We start from the raw sequence: 22216 nt of genomic DNA, 5'->3' as shown, positions 1-22216 counted from the left end.
TCGGTCATGAAGTCATTTAGACGACTTCTCATTTGCTGTGCTGGAGCTAGCAACATTGAGAGCATATTACAACTGCCCCAGAACATTCCAGCATGGAGAAATTCAGAAAGGAGGGAGTCTGGAGGTACGAATGCAGAACCCCACCTGTGTAACCTGGAGGACAGACACACTCATACGTTTCCTGGCTGTGGGGATGACAAGTTCCTCCGTTCAGGCAGGGCTGGGACACGTAGCAGAGGTGCGATTCGGAGTACTGACAATCCTCTCCCGTGAATCCTGGAGCACATTTGCAGGTAGCCTTTCCTATCAGAGATGTAGTTTCACAAGTTCCCCCGTTCTTACAGGTATTGCTTTCACAAGGGTTTCTGTACTGACAGTAATCTCCAAGAAAGCCTTCTCGACACCTGCAACAGAGAAGAAATTATTTGCGGCACATTCACCTGAAGCCCTGCTGTCCTGGGAAGATACCAGAAAAGAAGTCCCATCACCACTGCAAGTCTTGGCATTTGCCATAATTAGTGGTAACATTAACAATCCTAAACGCTGATGTCATAGATGTAACAGGGCCTTCCTCTGGGATTGTCCCAGATGAGACCACTGAAGACTTAAGTTCAAATTGTGAAATCGCTCATTACAAAATAAATACTGCATACAATTGGAGTTATATCAAATGCAGGAACTTCTTGCATTTCTCTTCAAAACCTCAGTAAAAGCCTAAGTGCTAAAGAACTGCTGAGTAACAATTAATTCCTTGCACCTTACTCACATTCTAACAAGCATCCTTTTTCAGAAGTTTCAGTAATAAACACCAGGTATTATCCACCTTCCAAAATATTTATAAACCTTGTACAAATGCAGTGTCTGAGGGCCTGAAGATCTGTAGCAGATCTTTCTGCACAACACTCCCGTGAGACAGGAATATACTGTTATCCTCATGTTGAAAAGTGCATCTGGGACCATGGCATGCTGAAATCTGCACTCAGCTAGCAGCGCAAGCCCTGAAGTCAGGTCTCCCACGCCCTTGGCTAGCACCCTAACGACAAGGTCATCGTTCCTCTGTCTCCCACAGAAAAACGAATACGCACACACTATCTACAACTAGGGTAATATTTTATACAAAGATCTGCGATTGCAGAATAATTGCAGTTACTTCTCTCTAACCTAAACTTATGTCAATACAGTCTGACTACACTTGTCAGCTGTAATCCATCTTTTAACTGGCCTTTGTACTACGAATTTTCCATTTAACTTCCAGTGTTACAGGACCCAGGCAGGCAAGCCTGCAAAACCCCACCTCTGTGTCAGCCACAGTTCCATTTGCTCCTTTCAGGTAGCAGAAATCTGCAAGAGTATATGCTGGATAAAAATAACACCTAACATACAGAGCAGGACTGTCCACTTGCGGGTTTTTTCCTATAATGCACAGCTGCATGCTTTAACTGGTAATTAACCCAAGTTACACACAGCCTAAGAGAACACGTATTTCGCTGCAAAAAATTTCAGAAGTGAACATTAGATACGCTTTGTTCCAGAATAGGATAGGTGCAATTATTAAACCAATGACGTACTCAAATCCAAAGGGAGGAGATTCCAACTGCAAGAAATACACAAAGTCTCTAGTTAGCCTCCAGACAAGAACGTAACAGTAAAGGGACTGCCTCTTACTTATGCACTTATAAGTGTACAGTGGATTTAAAAAAACAAAACCAAAAACAACACAACCCACACTTAACTGGACAGGCCTTAAAATTCAGTTTAAAAATCAACAAATGTTTATAAAGCTGTGTTTTAAACAGAATACTACAGGGATCTGCCTTTGTTCCTATGCTATTCATATGAATAACAATGGAAAACATCAGTGATGGTCAAACACACAGGTAAGAGAGAAGACAAGTTCTTGATAGAGAGTAGTAACATGAACTGCTTAACAACGCAGTCAGCACACAAAGTGCACTTTAGCACTGCCAAGTCATACATCTAGAAACAAAAGATACACAGCATCCTCCCCAAACCAGGAGACCAATATGGGAAAGACAGACTTGCTCAGGTGGTTCCTAACAGTCAGATGTACATTAATTCCTAGCGTGACAGTTTGGCCAGGAATACTTTAGCTGTACAAACAACAAAAAATCAAGCAGAAGTAAATGAGATTATGCTACACCTGATACTTGCACAGCACAACCATTACATCAGTTCTGGTGTCTGCTCTTTAAGAAGGAAGAGCTGAAACGAATTCAAAGAAGCCAACAGTAATGACTAACAGAAAACTCTTGAAGCAATGTAAAGCTCAGGTAGCTCAGTCTATTTATCAAAGGGAAAAGGGAAGGAGACAATTAATCCAAAGCTTTAAGTAACCATAAAGAAACTCAGATTTAACAATAATTCCCCATCTAGAAGGTACAGGGGTAACAGAACTGAGCTGTTACAAGTTCAAGCTAGATAAATTCAAACTAGAAATAGGGTAATATCTTTATCTTCAGCCACAGACTTATACGCAGTCTCTCAGCAGCGGAGAGAAACAACTGGAACAACGCATTTAAGGTCACAGTGGAATTTCTCCATCACTCATGCTTGTTTAAAAGAACACCAGGATTGGCTGTTTCAGAAAGAGTATGCACGCTAGTTCAAACACAGCTATTCAGAGAGGTTATTATCCAAGTTACGCAAGGGGTCATTACTAGATGACCACAACTGTTTTTTCTCATGTTAAAATTTATTAACTAGCTTTAGCCCTATGTCTAAAGCAGGAAAGTCATATAATAGATGTGCATAATCGTAATTTACCATTCCCCACACCCAAATTAGGCTCCTTTCACCATACCTTAATACTTTCAACTTCATACCCAAGAACAGACATGAAAGAAGAGTTTTTGCAGGGCAAGGCAGGATTAATAAAGTTATAGAAAGCAAATCCCAAGACAATACCATTTGCAGAATATCCACTGCCTCTTGTGCCATCCTCGGTATAACAGCTGAAGACTGTCAGTCAGTGTGAGCTGCTGCCACATCACACGAGAGGCAGTCTTTGGGCATTCTAAGCCTAAACCACAGCAGTTCTATAGGCTTCCTTTAACACATTCCAAATCCCTCCTCGATACGGGTTAGAAATGAGTCCAAACGCCAGCGGGCTACAGCACGGCTTTGTAGGAGCTCGATCACATAGAAATCTGGCACCCAGCAAAGACGGTTGTGCCAGGAGCCAGAGGAGTGCTCGACTCCCACGGCATTCAAGCCTGCACACGGCGCACTGGCTAGCTCTGCTCAGAGACCGTCTGGGTAACTACCATTAAATCATGTTTCTGGACATCTATATGCAGCTGATGAATGCATAAAGCCAAATTGAACTTCAGTCCCAGAAGGCTTGCGAGATTTCGTTATAGGGATTTCTTCTGGTTTCACCACCACCAGTGATGGGGGGATTTGGGCAGCTCACCCGTCTTCAGTGTCAGCAGTATGCCAAGCTCCTCAGACAAACCCCATCAGACATAGGCCATGCACTTGAAGTTCTCTTTACCATGAAAGAAAGAGTGAGCAACAAACCAGAACTTCACAGAACCCTACCTAAGGCATCTCATCAGGCAAACAAGAGGTCCTCCAACACCAACCAGCACTCCCACAAATACAAAATAAACCAACACACACCTAAAAGAGAAGTCCTAAAGTGCTTTTTCATTGAAAGGCTGTAAAACAAACTAGAAAGACTAGAGGAACATCTCATCTTTTGTCCACAAGCAAATAAACCACCAAAATAACGCCTTCTCTCCCACCCCCTGACATTCAGGGATACTGGAAGGTGCACTTAACTGTTGCCCCTAGGTAATGGGGGGTGGGCCAAACACTCATTAAGAATATTTCTGGTATGATTTAAGAGGAAAGACGAGACCTGTGCTCTAGAACAACACTTGCAACCATCACCTACAAACAGCCCAGCGTTTTGCACACGAATGTTCTGGTACAAAGTTGAAGAGCGCTCCAAGACTGGGCTTGTCCCAGTATCTTCTGAGGCTAATCAGAAAAACATGAGGGAGCACTCCAGAAGGGAACAGCAAAAGCTCTTTTAACTTTAGCTATTTACATCTGGAAGGACAAAGCCTTATAGAACATGCCAGAGGGAACGTGCCTGCCTGTGGAAAGGTGGTAGGGTCAGGTATACATGGCCCTGGTACCCACCGTTTTATTCTCCTCCTGGAGAAGCGCTTGGTCACGCAGTTAGGCAATTTTCCCCTCTAGCAATGCAGTGCAATCATTTTTGCATGTTAAAGAACAAAAAACCTACAGTCCACATTTTCAACCATGTCTCCTGTCATCAACGTTTCTAGGCACAAATACTAGTAATTCAGTCCTAACTGTTGGCGCAGACAAAACTGCAAATATTTGCCCCTGATTCATGTTGGGCACCGCATTGTTTCTCTAAAAATAGAGGCAAACACTGAAAAAAGCAGGGTCTAAGTCCAGAGGACTCTAAAGGATATGATTATCGTCAACAGCAACTCCAGCTTCCCACCACCCCTGCTCTGCTCTCATCCCAACCTACTCTTTCAAGTTCTCTTTCGGAGAGGAAAAAAAAAAAGCCACTTGTCTACAGAGCAGCTTAAAATTGTAGCAGCTTGTGTCAGCTCCAAATGACATGCTCAGAACAGGAAACCGAATCTTTTCCAAATAAAAGCCACTGTTTCTCCTCAGTTTTCCATCTCACACTCAGAAACAGAAACAGGAAGATGCAGTTTGTTCTGGCACTTTCTGGAAGCACATGAGGTCTCTTAACCTACTTCAACAGGAATTTAATCTTTTAAGAACAAATTTCACATACAACTTAATTTAAATCATGATTTCTGAAAGCTGGAGAGTTTGAAATGGGAAAATGTCCTGTGGGCTGCATCAGCTATGCAGCTGCTTCTAATTAAAGCTTCTCCTTTACTCTCTCTGGGCTACTTTCCAGCACAAATACTTTAGTCAGAACTCAGCCCATTTTTTTTTTTTCCCCTCCTCCTTTTCAGCTCCAGCCTGCATTTGCCTTAGTTCAGGCTCTCACGGAGCTAAACAAGAGACATAAAAACAAAATGAAGGTATTTATCCAAATCTGAAGTATCCACAAATCCAGAGAGCCTCATTCACTCTAACAAGCTAACGCTACAAAGTAAAAGTAGAAGACTCACAAAAGCTGCATTTTTGGCTCTTCAGCCACAAAACTACATTGAAGTTACCTCCCAATACTTAGTTCTCTCTTCCTTCCAAAACGGACTTCTGAAAAATATGCCTGGCCTGTTGGAAAAACCTCCTCATCTGCCATACTATATTTACTTGGGCACATTGATAGGACAGTCTCTGCAAAAGCACCTTATAGACTTTTTTAACCAGTCTTCCAGATGTTTGATTTTCATGGGAGTTTGCTATTCAGGCCCAGTGATATCATCTGGAGATGCAGAGAAGGAAGCAGATGGTTTTAATTTAAAACACGAAGGGAAGAATTCCCTGCTAGTCTTGCTTCTCCCCCCCCCCCTTCAACCCAACACTCCCCTTCACTTCGATTGGAAGATGCTTCAACGGAAGAGGGGGGGAAAATGCAGTCTGATGACTAACGTGAGAAGGGTCTCAGCTATTTTGCCACAGATTTTAACCAGACTTCCCTCTGGCTCCCGACTTCTGACTCCCACACCTACACCTCCTCTCAGGAGGGAGAACAGGATTCTCTGGTTAGCTTTACAAACGCTCCTTCCCATGTCTCAAGGCTCCCATTTATGCGTCATACTTTGAATGTAAACTATGGGATGGGACGGCCTCTCTGTTGCGCGTTTAAAGCAGTACACAGCTATTGTTTCCAGTCCACAGAAAGCGCTTCCACAGTGTACCTACCACTCCGCAGGATACCAAGGACTGACAGCAACCCAAGCCTGAACAGGCAAGGTTTAGTTCAGCTTTTTCTGACCAGCTTTTGGTCTCCACAGGTAAATCACAATAAGAAAATTTTGATTGACTGACTCAGATCACCGCTGCGTTCCCAGATTTGAAGCTAAAAGTGTGTGTACTCTCCCCTTTTTCCTCTGCCCTGGTCTCCAGGGTCTCCTTCAACTTCTGAAAGGAGACAGAAGGAAACAGGAAAGGGCAGCCCATTCTCAGAAAAGGACAACTTTTCAACTTTTGCTTTTAGCCTCTTCTGGAAAACTCTCAGACCTCATCCTGCTACAAGGTCTCCTGTGGGTATTCCCCATTCACTGCTCTAGGGGTGATTAGTCTCTCGAGATAGATCCTGAGAAGATATCTGCTGCAGTCTCGGAAGCAGTCCTGCAGTCTAGGATCCTGCCTTCAGCCCCAGAAGTCCTCTTAAATCCGAGTTAAAGTTCATTTATGAGGATCCAGTTGGAAAGAAAGGCAAGTCCAAAACCTGGCAAAGGAGCTGGAGTTACTGGGGGTTAGAACTGGGATCGAAGCCCCTTACTGCCATGCTGTTGCTGCTTTGAGGTCCTCCTGTCTGCAGGTTGGCAACAAGAGGTAAAAACTGTATCACACAATGTAAAAGTGCGCACAAACTTCAGCACACAGCAAGGAAAAACACTGCTCACTGAAGAGGCACAGAAGCACACAAAGCTGCACAGATCCCGACAGCTTTGGGCGTGAAAAGGATGTGCTGAAGGAGACTATCCTCTTGGAATCAGCCAAATTCAGCAGTCTCCACCTTTGGCTAAGCACAGCAAACAAGCCATGGTTGCCACTGTACTTCTTTTTTTCCACACACACACCTTTTTTTTTTTCTTTTACCATCAGGACCCGACAAAAGACACTAAAGTTAAAGCAGTACTTTGGTTCACATGGAGGTACCGACGTCTGTTCTGGGTACACAACGTGCAACAGTCCCAAGGTCAAAAAAAATCCAATCTTAAAAGCCTACAAAGCACGAGAAGTAGCACAGCCCAGTTTCCTCCCTAAACCTTGGCGCACCCCTACCCCAACTCCCTCCCTTCTCACTTCTGCTTCTCTCCCTGGCACAGCCTTGCTTCTGCTGCCTGTCGCTGGGGCGGCACAGTGGAGGGAAGTCAGGAGAGGCCACAGCTGCCAAACATGGGGAAACCAGTCAAGGTACCTTCAGAGCCCTGCCCCACGCCAAGCGCAGAGGGACTGCCCGCTCCTGCACCCACCTGCAGCAGAGCAGACTCTCGCCCTCAGAAAACAGTGTGGCAGAGCTGCCAAAAAAAAAAAAAAATAAATCCCTGCTCTGCTTATCCTTGGAACAGCTGCCTGTACCCACACCTTCTCAGCCCACCTGCAACTGCAGAAGTACTGCGAGTTAGCCATAACTATCCCCCAGACTCTTACTACTACTGCTGCTGCTCTCCCAGTCATCCAGCAGCAGGGAGACGAGAACAGGTTTTCCTGTGATGTTCACAATTAGCATGAAGCAACGAGCAACTGTTACCCTGCTTCTCTGCTGGATACGAGAGTACGCAAGAAGCCTCCTTCATGCTTAACACCTCAATGTGTAAAAGGCTGCCTGGAGATGCTTTGAGGGGTGAGAAAAAAACAAAAAAACACCCCACCGCAGTTCAACGCCAAGCCAAACCACAAACTGAAACGGCCTTTTGTCAAAGGGACACCCAGAAAGCCTGGAAGGGCAGGTCCCCTTCGTACTGCCACTGCAGATACAGTCATATTCCTTGGAAGAAGGTCTGCGTCCTCACCACGCCAGTCGCTGCATGGGCGTAGAAAGATCTCTCAAGCAAAAATTCTGACCTTGGAAGACGCAAACCCAGGAATGTGTAATCTTCTAAATATAAAATCAAGGTCAACGAAGGTCAGTAGTTCTATCAAACAGTGCCACAAAATGACAGCCATGGGCCAGCAGCGTCACCAGGGGAACGGAGCTACTTAAAGGGCGCTCACAAGAGCAATCTGATAAAGATCCAACTCCGATTTCCTTACAAGGGTCACAATCGCCGTTCCCATAACAGAAGCCAGATGCACCAGAATAAAGGTTTCTTCACAGAAAACCAGCTTTCTCTTTCAAATGAAGTAGGCACCACGGGATTTTCTGACAAAGCAAGCTGTTCCAGCACTAAGCTGTCACTTGCTGCTTTGCCATATACCAAGACTAGATGCTTTGCTCACCAGTGCTTATGTTACTCGTGTCTTAATTCATCATATACGATTATCTCTGATGCAGGTTCCCCCTCCTCAGCTGTTTGCTTGTTTCTTACAGACAGCAAGACTAACTAGATGGACTGACCACACACTAGAACAACCAACTTGGCCAAGAGGAGGTACAGAAAGAGGAAGAGAGCCTATTATAAAAACCTATTGCCCAGCAGAGGAAGTACTGCAGAAAACGTGAAAAAAAGTGGAAGGGGTGGAGATCTAGCTAATCAGTGAGTGATCCTGCAGAGCTAGAAGCCCAGCCACTTGCTTCAGTAATAAGTTAAGTTTCCTGAACAAAACATTTATATTCTTACAGCTATCAAAAATTAAGAAAGTCATTTAGGTTACTACACCAGAGAGAAAGTTCCCCTATTCAGAGTTCCTCATAGTGCAGGAAAGAAAAAAACACTTAAAACCAAAACAGGATGCTAAGAAGCAGCCTGCTAAAGGTAGAGCCTCCACAACTGAGGGTCTTTTTTGCTATTTTCTTTCCTTCCTTTTTGCAAAAAAGGAGTTCTTGAACCAGAACTAGTAAACAGACATATACTAATCTCTGTGTACAGGCCTCTTTTAGCCTTTCCAATTACTCTGGCACCTGTAAAGGGACTTTGAAGGAGGGGTTAGCTTAAAACCTGCAAGAAGACTTTGCACAAAAAGGAAGAAGGCAACATTAGAATTATAAATAACTCTGTGCGCTAAAAAAAAGCCCCATAATATAAGAGTGGTCAAAGCTGCCAGTGTGATAAGGGAAATGTGTCAAGATCTGCACTAGAAATACTGATCAGAAGTTAATCAGATGAACCAACTAATTTTTTTTTTTTTTTTCTCCAGTCTAAGACATGGTTAAGAGGAACATGCAAGTTGGAAAAAACCTCCTTAGGAAGACAGAAGCAACACCAACATCAATACCAATCTTGTTTATTACCTTCATCGTGACCCACATACTTTGGTTCCAGACTAACATGGCTCAGGTATGCGTCAGAAAGACCTACTAACGTCACACAATTTCTTGTTTCAGTCTTAAAATACAGGTGAAAAGCAGGAAAAGTTCTGGCTTTCTTTTCAGAAGGGCAGCTCGTTTCTGTTGACAGCAATATAAAGCCATGGCAAAGAAAAGACTAGGTAGGAAGCAGTAATAGTTAAAAATTTGAAAAAAAAACCAAAAACAAACCACTAACAGAGTATTTGCCTTTCCATGGCCTTTCTGCACACTGGGTATTGATTTGAAACTGAGAACCACCTCAAATTAGATTATGATTTCCCCTTTGTGTGCCACAGGTGCAATTTAAGTATATCGAGTTTTATGTACCACGTTAACAGAAAGAATTAAAGGTTGTGGCTAGGGAAGACGGATACGTAGAACAGGGTGAAGAGTGGAGCTGTGTGTTAGCCGAGCTAAATCAACAAGACAAAAATTCACTAATATTTAAGGAATGTTGGCATTAGGAAAAAGGGATTTAGCATGCTAGAAAATGGCACAAGTTGCACTGATGAAGTAAACAAGGGTTAGAAAATAATCCGTTTACAGCAGACGTAGCAAATTAACCCTGCCAAACAAGAAGGATTTATCTTTTTTGCACAATATCACTTCATTTAAAAAAAAAAAAAACAAACAAATACTGCAGTTTGAAAGGTGAACTGCGTTTTAATAGATGTCATATTCTCCAGACACCACACCGTCTGCCAAAGCTCCTGCTGATCAGCTTTCCGTGCAGCAAAGTGAAGGCACCATTGAAGATGAGTGTCAACATTTACCAAAATCAATTATGCGATAAAGACAAATGTGGGTGTTTGCTTGGGGTTTTTTGCTAGTTTGTTTTTGCAACTCCCACATATTACTTGCTCTCCAGCATGTAGAAGGGAACTGGCACACTTCAGAGTGAAGAGTAGTTCTGAAAAACCTCAAAAATATTCAAATTTGGGCTGAAGCTCTGTAACATAAGGCAAACTATGAGATGAAGAACAAGTCCCAACTTAATTTGTGGGTCTGGAAGCAAGGTACAGAGTTTATCTCTAGGATCACTTTGACCTCGCTTCCTAACCTAGCCTAATGCAAAGGAATCAAACTGACAAAATCCAAAGCCAAAAGTCTGAACAAGAATTCCAGATTTCTTACGTTACAAAAAGCTAGCACATAAGAGCTAATACATTATCAAGAAACACCAACTGTGCTAAAACTGTTACGCTGAATGCACCCAGTAAGAAAATCATAACAATTCACATTTCCTTTCTGGCTAGGACGCTGAATGAAAGAAGACTGGTAATTAAATTTATTAGAAATGAAACCAACTTACTTGCAATATCCTGTGCCATTTTGATACGGAATGCACTTTCCCTCATTAACACATGGCTTGGAATCATCCATACACTGCAAAGCTGAAATAAAAGAAAAAAACAGTCAAATCAGTAGCCATACATGTCAAGTCAAAGCTTCATTAGCATTTTTTGGGGAATGAAAATCTTACAGTAAAAAATTTTATATGACTGGAACCAAAACAAAGACACTATCATGTAGTTTAATTTAATCTCTGGCAGCATCAAAAGAGCCAGACTGAAAGAAGAATCAAATACAGATTTGTTCATCGGGCAACTAAATGTTTCCAGAATTTCTTTTAGGTAGATTTTCAAAGCAAAGCATGCAGTAACTTCAGCAAGCTACAAAGATAGTCGTGTCGGCACTTGTGTATTTTGGGTTAAGTGTCATTACTACTTTCTGATCAAAATTCTGCACTGAAATTCTCTGAAGTGAAAGGCAACTACTCCTAAGCCTTCTTTCACAATATGGTATCTCAAATTCTTTCCTTCTTTTCCATCTCTAGGGTCACTTGGCACTGAAATAGGGGGTGTCTGTCCCTCATAAGGTCACCTGCTGTACATTTCTAGCAATCCAGAATTTGCTGCAGTATGATTACTGTTGGGGCACTCCGACTTCAGAAAGGATTGTGTTTGGGAGTAACTGAAAACATCAGAGACTTTCATCAAACAATTTGGTATTTTTAAGAAGGAGATAATACTGAAAGCGTCAAGTTTGAGCTACAGTGTAAGTTTTAAAAAAGGCCAGGGCTGACCAATCTTTATCCAGGTCTACTGGGAGCTCTAGTGAGGTCTGTTCTGATGGAAGCAACACATCAGCTCCAGCTGTGGCAAGTGCTTGTCCCTGCATGGAGACCTGAAGCAGCACACCTTGGCTGTTTCTGAAGTGACCAGAAGGGTGAGAACTACGGAAAACCGGCAGGAAATGGGACACTCTAGAAACACAAAAATTCAGCCAGTTGGCTGAGACCAGAACCTGCCATTTGAACAGCACTGAATTAGTGGAAAAAGCTCTTGGAACCAGAAAATCTGGGTTCTGTCCTAAACTTACTCACATACCCAGAAGTCTCATGCCCTTCCCAGCCTCCAGTCCTGTCTCCTGGACTCCAAACACACACACATGCGTGCGCTTCCGTGCCTTAGTGTACCCTATTTCAACAACCTTACTGCATTTGGGAAAGCATTTAACCAATCTTAAAGGCACCCACAGGCATCAAGAACTTCCAATCACCTAAACTGTCCACTTGTATACCAGCTACTGGAGGGCAGATTGCCTTTTTTTTTATTTAATTTTTTTTTTTTAAGGATGGTTTTCCTTTCTGCAAGAAGTATTAAATTTTCAATACAAATTCAGCAAGGGGCATCAGGGAAAACTGGTCCAAACTACCCCCAAAGTTTATAAGGAGCAGGGCTCAGAAACAGAAGAGTTAACATGAGTCCCACCAAGCTCTCCCTGTAACCAGCCCGAATTCAGTCCAGCAATTAGGCAACTTGGAACAGACTCCAGTTACTGCTATCCAGGGCTTGAAGTGTTATTTCTCAATAACCCTGGAGCACGTAAACAGGCCACATGCACTACGAGGTACTATAGGAGCGTTTCATACTTGCAATCCCTATAAAGAATACAGTTAGATTAAACCCAGTTGCCCAGGAAAGTTATCAGTATTTCCCACAGTATGCGTGTGCCTGTTTCTGTTCCCTTGATTTCTGAAAAAGGGGCACTTGGATGGCGCTGCTGCTTCTGCAGAGCTCTCAGGAAATGAACAAAATTCCACTCCAAGCCCCTTCCAGATAACCCCTGAGGTCAGGGTTACTAAGCGACAGAAATATTAACGCGGATTTTGCATGGCATTCCCCCCCACAGCGGTCGAAAACACTTACACTGATTTGCACCTGTCTGACAATTTCTATCCCATTTAACGGCAACATCAATGAGGCTTTGACTCCAAACTTCATCTGCTTCTGTCTAACACGACACCAGCTTGTTTTCACAGCAAAGATTAGCTCCAGTTAGCACAGTTCAGTTACGCTGTGTTCAAGAGAAACTGCAACAGGACCCATAAAGACTCAGACTTCTCTTACCACCTCTGCTACTCCAGGGAAGACGGAGGAAAGTTAGAATGAGCCTTAACCACGTTTCAGGGAACCAGGAGGGGACGCGGACTTGGTATTCCTGTCTCCCTACCTTGAATTTTCATTCTTTTCACACCGATCGAGCCAGTGAAGCAAACACTCAGAGGATTATTTCTTTTGTGCCCATGCTTTCAAACACAATTTTGTAATCTCTTCGAGTATCCGCGTCCCCAGTGAGAACCGAGCAGCCAGTTGATTTTGTAACCCCCATAGTAAAAGCTTAACTAGCACTTGGCCAAAAACACCTCCCAGCACAACTGCACAGAGGGGAACAAGAGGGTGATGGCTTTTGGGGTCGCGGTAAGGATCCGAATCAATGATTCCGCTTTAGCTCGCCAGGCCAAATACAGATACAGGGCAGAGAGGCTTTAGCAAAGTAATGATTAATTTTCTCCCGTTTTTTGACAAATTATTCCTGCCTTGAACTGCTGTTTAGCAGGTCATTAAACTACTAGTAGTCCTTAGAATTCTTTAACAGAGACACATATTGAATGGGGAAAAGCAGGCAGCTAAATTTGTATTTTGCATATAGTAATTGAGAAGTGAAAGAAGCTAAGAAAACACAGCTTTTTCAGCTTAAGACTAAAATAGGCTGGATAGAAATACAGTGAAATGCAATTAAAGCTGAAGTGAATGTAAATGTAACCATAGTCTATATTAAAATAAGTATTAAAGTGACATGACCACTTCTCTTTAGAAAAGAAATCACAAGGGAAATTGAAGACTACAGTTCTCACAGTAAAATTAGCATCTCTGTGCACAAAGCACTGTCTTCCTGTATTTCATGATATCTTTAACAATTTCACAATGCATGCAAAACCAAGGCATTTCAACATGAATTACTTCAAAAGCTACTTTTCTGCTACTCTACCATGCTATGCTCAAGAGTTAATAGTATCAGAAACTTTGCCTTCTACCTCCGCTAACCTAAAAAGTACGTTTCGCTACATCCATTATGTTAACTGGAAATACTTCGGTGCCTACAGCATGAAAGACAACAGCCTTGTCTTGAAAAGATAAAGCCACTTTTCTAGAAGCCATATATAGATAGCATCAGCATGCTGTCAAGGCTTTGAGCCTAGCAGGCTGCTTTTGACAGTTTTCTTCTGTGTTTAAAAAAAAAATAGCAATGGAGAATTATTTGTTGGTTTTCTGGACTTGCTCTAGCTTGCCAAAACCACCAAGACTATCAGTAGCTGGGTTAGCCCAGACTAAGCGCAAGCAGTCATCTTTCAAGTCCTCGCACACTCTCATGTGGTGGAGGGCTCGCTCCAGTATGCCAGCGGGTCTTCAAGGGGAAATCCCACAGCTTTTTAATGTATTGAACCACCTCATGAATTTTATCCGTCCTTTTGGGCATATTATGGGAATATTGGGAAGACACTCCATAATTATCGGAAAACTGACTTCTTACGAAGCGGGCAGGCCGCCACTTTGTGAAAAAAGGACCCAGTTTCTCTCACACATCATAGCCAAGTTTGAAAGACTTCTCGGACGAGGGCTTAAAGTGTATGCGAGATGAATGCTGTACGTATATACACACACACACTAGCCAGCCAAGAGTCCATACAAACCCTTGCACATGCCTGCATTTACACACAAATTCTAACCTGACATTCAACTAGCCTACCATGACTGTTTTGCAAGGCCAGAGGGAAAAAACAGATAGCCGCTGCTGTAAAACGAGTGCAAGCTGAAAGCGTTACTTGCAGAAACACTATAGGAAGTGCTGTGATTCTCAACCTCCGAATCTACCAAAGGTTACGCTTAACTGGAGTACAGTTTCACCCAGGTTTAATCTTCTTGGCTAGAGAGACAGTTAAAGCAAATCTAGGAGGAAAAGAAAAGTTGTGTTTCTGCCTCATTCTTCTTCAGGATGCCAAGATGATCTGGACATTGTGATTTGGTTTCCGTATTTCATCTGCCTGCTATAAATTCAGGTACTTTCTAGGCTAGCAAATTAAAAGAAGCAGTGAAGGATTAAGATCAGAAGCTGCAAGATCAGCTTTTAAGAGAGAAGACTGCTATAGGGAAACAGAGCCATTACCAGAGAAAATCTGAACGGGCTTTGTTATAAATACTAAAAGGAAAGCAATGCCAAGAAACTCCTCACCCACAAGTTCAGAAAAAGTCAAGCAGAAATAAAAATGCAAAATACCAAAACAATTAATGCTGTGAGGAGGAGACGTTATAAAGCTGGTTTCCTGTACCTCTGTGGTTGATTATTCTGCATCTAAGAAAGTGCAAGCTCTGACCAAAGGTTCTACTTTAAATAAAGGGGGAGCAATATTTTGGCAGAGAACACAGCTGAGTTTGTGGTACAGCTTTCTCCTTGGGATGACACTATATGGGTCTCTCTCCTCTTTCTGTTTATACATTTTCCATTAAGCTCATAGAAACTCGGTATCTTTTATGAACCTAGACCTCTGTCATATTTGCCTGAAACTCATCCATAGGTTTAAAAACTTTTTTGGGGAGAGTGGGGAAAACAACCTACTTGAACATAGAAGAACAGTCAGGCTAAAAACGCACATTAAAGATGAGAAAGAAAAGTGAAGGACAAAATAGGTTTCAATAACCTTTATGTAGTCAGTGGATTTTTCTGTATTGATTGACGTTCATGACAAATAGCCCATCATTTCAACTGCGTTACCCATTATATATGAAGAGAAAGAAGGAAAAGGATACAAAGCCCTCAAGCAGCAGCAATGCAGGATGCACAGGGAACCCTTATGCAAGCTGAGGATGTTCACCCAAGGTGGATCAGCTCTGTGGAGAACGACCACCAGCACGGTCAGAAACACCAGCTACACTACAAATCGCAGGATCTCAAATTCCCAGGGAGAGAAAAAACAGCTTCAGATTCCCTTCAGGAAAAAAAAAAAAAAAAAAAAAAAAGAAAAAAAAAAAGAGCATGAAGAAAGAAGCTTAAAGAAAATGCTGAAACATGAGGTGCCATTCTGGAGGAAGAGCAGTAGGTCCTTGCTGTGCAGAAAGGGACAAAAATACTCCCACAGCGGCATCTTGCACAGCACAAACAGCTGCTGAAAAAGCTGGTAAGGAGTAAGAAACACTGCACAAATGGAGAGAATTACCCGAAGATAACCAAATTTTGGAGGAAAACCACAAAGGAGTGATAACTAATTACACTATTCACTAACCTCAACAGATTACAGTTCCAGTGAGATTATATACTAGGGACGATCCCACTAGTAAAGAAGCGCTTTGCTAGAAAAAGAAAAGAAAAATACATTTTCCTATTTCCAAAGTACAGATCAACCCACAGCAGCCACACTGGGGGGGGGGGGGGGGGAGGAACGGATGGATAGACCCAACTAGGAAAAAATCCTTACTGCGAAAAAGTAATAAAGCCTTATATCCAGCTCAGATTTAGAAAACATTAACATTTGGGGGATTTAAACAAGTTGAGCAGTTTACACATCACAGACAGAAGGTAGTCGTTAAGGACAAAGCTTAAGTATAAGGCATAGAAATCATCTGTAAAGTAAAAATGCCTTAATTGGAGTATTAAGACATCTCCACTGTTTTTACACACAAAGGCCTGAAATGAATTGGACAACGCAAGACTCATCAACTGAGAAGCCGAGCAGAGCTCAGAGGAGTGTGAAGGCACTCAGCCAACTGCCTGTACCTTTTGAGAGAGAAAACCCCAACGTCTGAACTGGTTTTCTTCACTAGCTTTTCAAACTTTCAAGAAAAGCAGAAAAGAAAATGTTTAAGTGGATTTTAGAAGAAAAAGTCAGTAAGAAATTTTGCTTTAAAAGTTCACCGGTTGGTTTTGGGGTGGGTTGTTTTGTTTGGTTTTTTTTGAACTCAAGAATGCGAACAGCAAATCTGAAGACATTAAGCTCTCAGACACACACAATTCCATGCCATGCCATCATCTGTTTCAGATCTCACCTCTGAACTGCTAGAACTGGCAAAAACTCCTAACGGGCCCTCCTAAGAACAGAGCTGTGAACCACTGTGCAAATTCAGAGATAGAGCGAAAGTTTTTCCTGTCCGTGGAGTCTTAGGCCTAGGAACCTGCAGGAGGACTGTTATTTCTATCAGATGCAGCTACAGTTTGTGTGACACTGCTCCTGGTGAAAAACCACAAGTTGTAATACATACTGAATTCAGGACGAACTCCCAATACACTTCAGAAGTCTGTCAGTCATCATACTCTCTATTTCCTTGCACAGCTACTGCTCCCTGCCTTCCCCTATTTTCAGTTTTCCAAACAAAGCCAAAATGCCTAAAATCAAGAACAGCAGCATAAAGCATTGTTTAAAAAAAAAAAAAAAAGTTTTCAACAAAAAAATGTAGGGAAGGCAATTAAAGAGCTCAAGAGGTATTGGTGTTTCCATGGCAATCTGGCAGACGGGAACCATGCTCGCGTCTTCTCCAAAGTCTTCCGTCATTCTCCAGCACTAAATCTTTATTAATTTGAACGTTAAGCATGTTCGCCTGTGCAGAAATGTTAGCCCGCTGCTTGTGCTGAGCGGCGCTTCTGCAGCCCTCCAGGCTGATGTCACAGAAACGAGATGAGGACTTGCTGCATGGAACAAACAGCAGACGCCCGTGCCATTTTGAGATACAAAGCTCTTTTTTTTCGTCCTCATAGCAGTCTAAAAAAAGGACATGTGCCCTAGGAACAGACTATTTTCTAAACAGAACAAATGATTATTTCTGCAGCTCTCAGATGACCGTGTTTAGAACGATATAAGTGCTGTTTCTTCTAGATGGGCACTGACAACCCTTGACTTCTGTTGGCAAGATGATTTCAGAGTGAATTCATAGAAACCAAGAACATAACTACAAAAGGACTTTTTAACACAGATGCTTAGGAAGCTTCCCCCTCCACATGGATGCTGTTTCCCCAACGCGCCCTGAAGGAGGGGCGAGAATTAATAATCACTGTATCATTCCTCGGCTTTGCAGTCATTAGCCAAGAGTACAAACTTAAAGGAAACTACGTGACATCCGAAGTTACAAATTGTGGCTGTTTGGTTCTGCTGTTAAGTAAGATTTCCCAAGTCCAGAAGAAACGGGCTGCCAGAGCCCTGCCACTGGTTCTTCACTTGTCCTGGGTTCAAACCCCAGCTGACGGTCCCCTCTCACAGCACAAATACCCTTTTTGAAAACGGGAGAAGCTGAACAGGACCAGAACATATCGAAGAGAATTACCCACCCACTGCAACAGCAGCAAGACACCTAAAAAAAAGGGAGGGAAGGAAATAGCTGTGGAAGCTGACAAAAAACCAACCCACCCATTGTAAGACAGTCAAACGCCAAATGCCACCAGAGGCGTAAGTCCTCTTTTCCCAAGGATTCAAGTCCTGAGAACGTCAGCGAGAGGATCTTCACGTATTTCTAATCTGATTAAGCGATGCCCTGCAGGAAGTGATGCGAGTTAGCCAGATTCTCATCACCCTCCCTTTTGAAAGTCTAAGTCAGCATCTTTGATAAGAACAAATTTGATAGACAATAACACCTTCAACAGATCAAGTAAAACTTGCTCTTCTGTAAGCAAATCCTTATCAAGCAGACCGGCATTGTCAGCATTATCTAAAGAACTCGAAAATTTCACTGTTTGAAGATGATCTCAAACTGCAGTCCACATCAACGCATGCAGTGCTCCAGATAAAAAGTGTCTTGCAACTTGTTAGAAATACGGGCTGAGAGTCAACAGCAACCTGGCGAAACTACGCTTAGCAAAACCCAAGCGTTAATAATGACAGCGGGTAATTAGGGTGGGCTTTACTAGCGAGGACTCCTGTTTCACCCACTACTGTCTGATCAGAAGAGGAGCAAATCATTCACAGCAATTATCAGGAGAGGATCCTCACCAAAAGCGCAGGTGTTGCGGCCCCACCCCAGCTTACTGCAACTTCAACTGCAGCCTTTTGCAAAACTAAACAGCGGCTCAACTGGAAAAGCAAGTTGCTACCCCATTGGGCTTGCATGATGAGGCAGAGTTGAGTAGTCTAAACCATAGCGCTCAGTGCATCCAGAAGCCTCCCGTTTATTGACTAAGAGGGTTGACGTCAGATACCTGCCCTCTCTTGCACAAGAGCATCAAGACAGTTGAATATGCACCTGAAAAATACCCTTTCGGTGACTTCATCTTTCCCTTTCCCACTAATCCAAGCCACAGCTCTCACTCCCAAGAACCAGATGCAGGTCACTATCTCATGAACAGCAGGAGTCGTTTTCAGTTGAGATTCATCATCTCTGACAATCAACCTTCATTTAGCACTGGGAAGAGATTTCACCCACGATGCCAAAAACTTCTGCAACATGGGAGTACCTCGACCAGCCTGGCAGGTCCTGGTGACAACAAGCGATACCACAGTTACTTCTCCTCTCAGCCCCTGTCTCAGAAGGAACTTGCAGGACTAGCAGTAAGCTGATAAGTTGCTGGCATGAAGGTACAGTTTAACTAAGTGGACGCAACACTTAGTCTTTGCAAAAATATTATTTTGTGCTGTCTTATTGGACTGTGTACGCCATTTCCAGAAATAACAGTCCTACTATGCACCACACCTCTACCCTACCAAGAAAACATATTTTTGAACGTATAAGACACCTAACCTTGAAAGGTCCTTTATTTTTCCACCCCGTTTTGAGGGGAGCTGGCCAAAACACATTCAGGAAATGGATTTTTTTGTTTTGTTTTTACTCCAACCATTTTCTTGCAACATATTAGTAAAACCATGCACGTCAGATTTTAGAAGGGGTTACTGGAAGAAAAAAAAAAACAAAAACAAAAAACCTACCAAAAAAACCCAAAAACACCAACCAACACTCTTCCCAGGAGACAAAAAAATGACCATTTCAAAATCAAAACAGATAGATTGATTAACCCTGACTGCTCTGTATCCAAGACAGCAGTAGTGGTCAAAACTCTGCAGACAACGGCTTCCGCTGCCAACCACCATAGCAAAGAATAAAATTGCCGAAATTATTAGTGCCCCTGCTCGGTCACGCACTAAACAATGTCCACTACCACTTTCTCCCATGGCTGCACTCTTCACGAGTCATCCGGCCTCTCAGGAGCACGAAGGGAGAAAGAACGAGAAGTCACGTAAAAGCGATCGACGACTGCTGACCCCTCCATGGCTTTAACGTGCCGCGATGCTGCGCGTGCTTTACGCCAGGAGCAGGGCTGCTGCTGGGAGAGGCGCGAAATCCATCGGAACCCACCAGTGACGGCGGTGGGGCCGCGTTCCCCCCCGGCCCCAGCTGGAAAACACATTGCGAACGCCAACACGTAGCAGCGACGAAACGCAGCCGTTCCTTCAGATGTGCGCACACACGGCTTCGTCCCGCCTGAACTGATTAACAACTAGAGGAGGAGGACACGCAGGAATTCTTTCCGTGAGCGCGGGTATTTCCTCGACCAAGAGGCGAGGATGCCCGGGCGTTTCAAGGGAGGGGGGAAGCTGTAGACCACCTTCCCCCGGATTTTGAAACCAAAAAAAAAAAAAACCCCCAAAAACCCCCCACAACCTCACGCACCCCAAAAAGCCCCTTTTGGCAACAACACATGTGTATCGCTGCAATTACAGACACTTTTAAAACCAAACCTATTTGTTACAGTCGTCAGCAGTTTTGTTTCTGAAGACGGCCGCAGTCAAAACCAAGGTTTTAAAGCAGGATAGGCCAAAAAACTCCTGCCCACCTCTCTTCAGGTGAAGTGTGGTTCAAGCTTAAACAGCCGAGCAACTGGAGATGCCTTTGATAGAATCTGAAAATCAGGTTTGAGCTCTGATGGATCACAGCAAGAGCAGGTGCTACGATGAAGGCTTTCCATCAGGTGCCCCAGTAGCCCCTTTTACCGCGTGCAGCCTTGTGAACAGGCAGTCAACAGTGCCGTTTGCCGTAATCACAAGCCAAGGAGTAACTATCTCAAATAATTGCCTTAGGATATTCATACATTTCACGGTGTCTAGAGGACAGCACCATATCGGCATCATAGGGTAAAACCACAAAACTATGTCCTTTTGTCACAACTGAGCAGCACTGCCACTATTCGGTGAGACTTCCCAAGTAAAGATAATACAAACTGTTTGACTTAAACTCTACTAAGTGATACAGCAAAGTAGAAACTTGTTTCAGTGAAGATCTATGAAAAGAAAGGCACTACAGCCTTGCAGGAGCTGTCATGGAACCTGCATGGGGGAGGATGGAAGGAATCAGCCGAGTGCTAGGAACACGTGTGGTGATCCCGAAGAACATTACCGCAAAATTGGGTTCAACCAAGTTTTCATCCTGGTCTTACTAAAATCCACCGATTCCTTGGTTTCTTCTACACTGCAAAGCTTTTCAGTATAATCCCGTTGATACCTTCATCCATCTGACATTACTCATGTGAGTAAGGAAAGCTGAAATCAAACCAAGAATCTACATGGACAAATTGGTCTTGCCGCTGGGGGGTGGTGGTAGCGGTGGCGGGGCGAGCTCCCCGCCCCACGGGCGGCGGTGATGCGAAAGCCCCGGAGGAGAGGAGGATTCCCGCGGGAGGAGGTCGCTGCCCTTCGAGATCCCCCTTCCCCAGGGCTCGGCCATCATGGAAAGCGTTAAAACTTCCCTCCGCCCTGGCTCCAGCTCCCCGCAGACTGAGAGCCCTTTGTGTGCGGGGCTGGCGGGGTGGGGGAGAGGTGGGCAATGAATAAACCTCACTGTTTTCTCCCCGTAATTCACCAGATCCCGGAGCTCCTCCCCAGCACGGAGCCGGATGGCCATACCCGACCACCACCATGATTTTTCCAGCTATGCCGATGCAGCCCCGGGTGACGAGCCCTCCCACTGTCCCGACAGAGCATCCCATGGCCGCTCCGACGGCGGCTCGCGGGCAGACAGGGGATGGTGCCTCACAGCCACGATGGCTGTCCTCTGGCACTGCTCCTGGCACACCTCCCTGCCCACAGCTTCTAGAGGCCAGACCCCCCGCATGCCCAACAACTTTCAGGATAAAAAAAATTACAAGTGGCGGCAGCGACCAATGCTGAAGTCAAAGTGATGACGAAGCCAAGTTGGGAGTTGAGGAGGGACAGCCAGGAGGGTGACTGGAACAAGGAGGGCTTGGGGTTGCTCTTCCTAATGCAGCTAAACTCAGGAGGAATTCCGGTGTTTCACCAAAAGCTGCCATTTCCAGCTCCCCCCAGTGCTGAGCAGTACTTATTATCCCTGACCTTGAAGCAGCCAGTCCGCCATCGTCTGTGTTTCGCTTAGCCTGAGCGCAAGGTACTGACCCCCAGCACAGGGACAGCATCTGCGGCCACCGCGGCGCAGCTCTCAGAAGCTGCCATGAGGGCAACCAGCTCCACCTGGCAAAGGGGGGTCCTCAGTGGAATCCAGCCCAGATAAGGGAAGGCATCGCTTCGCTCCTGTGGGTCTGGGGAACCTGCTGATTGCTCCCATCTCTCCACTCTGACGCTGCTTTCATGGATGCACGTGGGATCAGCTGCCTGCGGGGAAGAGCATCCCATGGCGGCTCTATCAGGCAGAAAAAAGGGGTGAGAGCAGCCACCAGCAGGTCCTCCACATGGTAGAGGCTTGGAGGGCCTGGACCTGAATGGGTAGCACAGGTTTTGCAGCTGGGGAGGTGAGGACCAAGCCACCCATGGTTGTCCTG

At 44.2% G+C, this 22216-nt stretch overlaps 1 protein-coding gene across 1 annotated transcript in view; it reads right to left on the bottom strand.

Annotated features, from left to right (window-relative positions):
• Positions 1–21795, bottom strand: part of NOTCH2 (notch 2) — a 99831-nt gene extending 78036 nt beyond the window's left edge. The window contains 4 exon segments of the mRNA XM_009892893.1: positions 145–404; positions 10422–10503; positions 16130–16255; positions 21774–21795. Coding sequence (XP_009891195.1) covers positions 145–404; positions 10422–10503; positions 16130–16255; positions 21774–21795 — 490 coding nt within the window.
• Positions 21796–22216: the final 421 nt, after the last annotated feature.

The sequence above is a fragment of the Charadrius vociferus genome, unplaced genomic scaffold, assembly GCF_000708025.1.
Source record: "Charadrius vociferus isolate BGI_N301 unplaced genomic scaffold, ASM70802v2 scaffold39, whole genome shotgun sequence".
Lineage (NCBI taxonomy): Eukaryota > Metazoa > Chordata > Aves > Charadriiformes > Charadriidae > Charadrius > Charadrius vociferus.
Note: the sequence above shows the minus strand (reverse complement) of the source record. Positions and strands in the feature narration are given on the sequence as shown.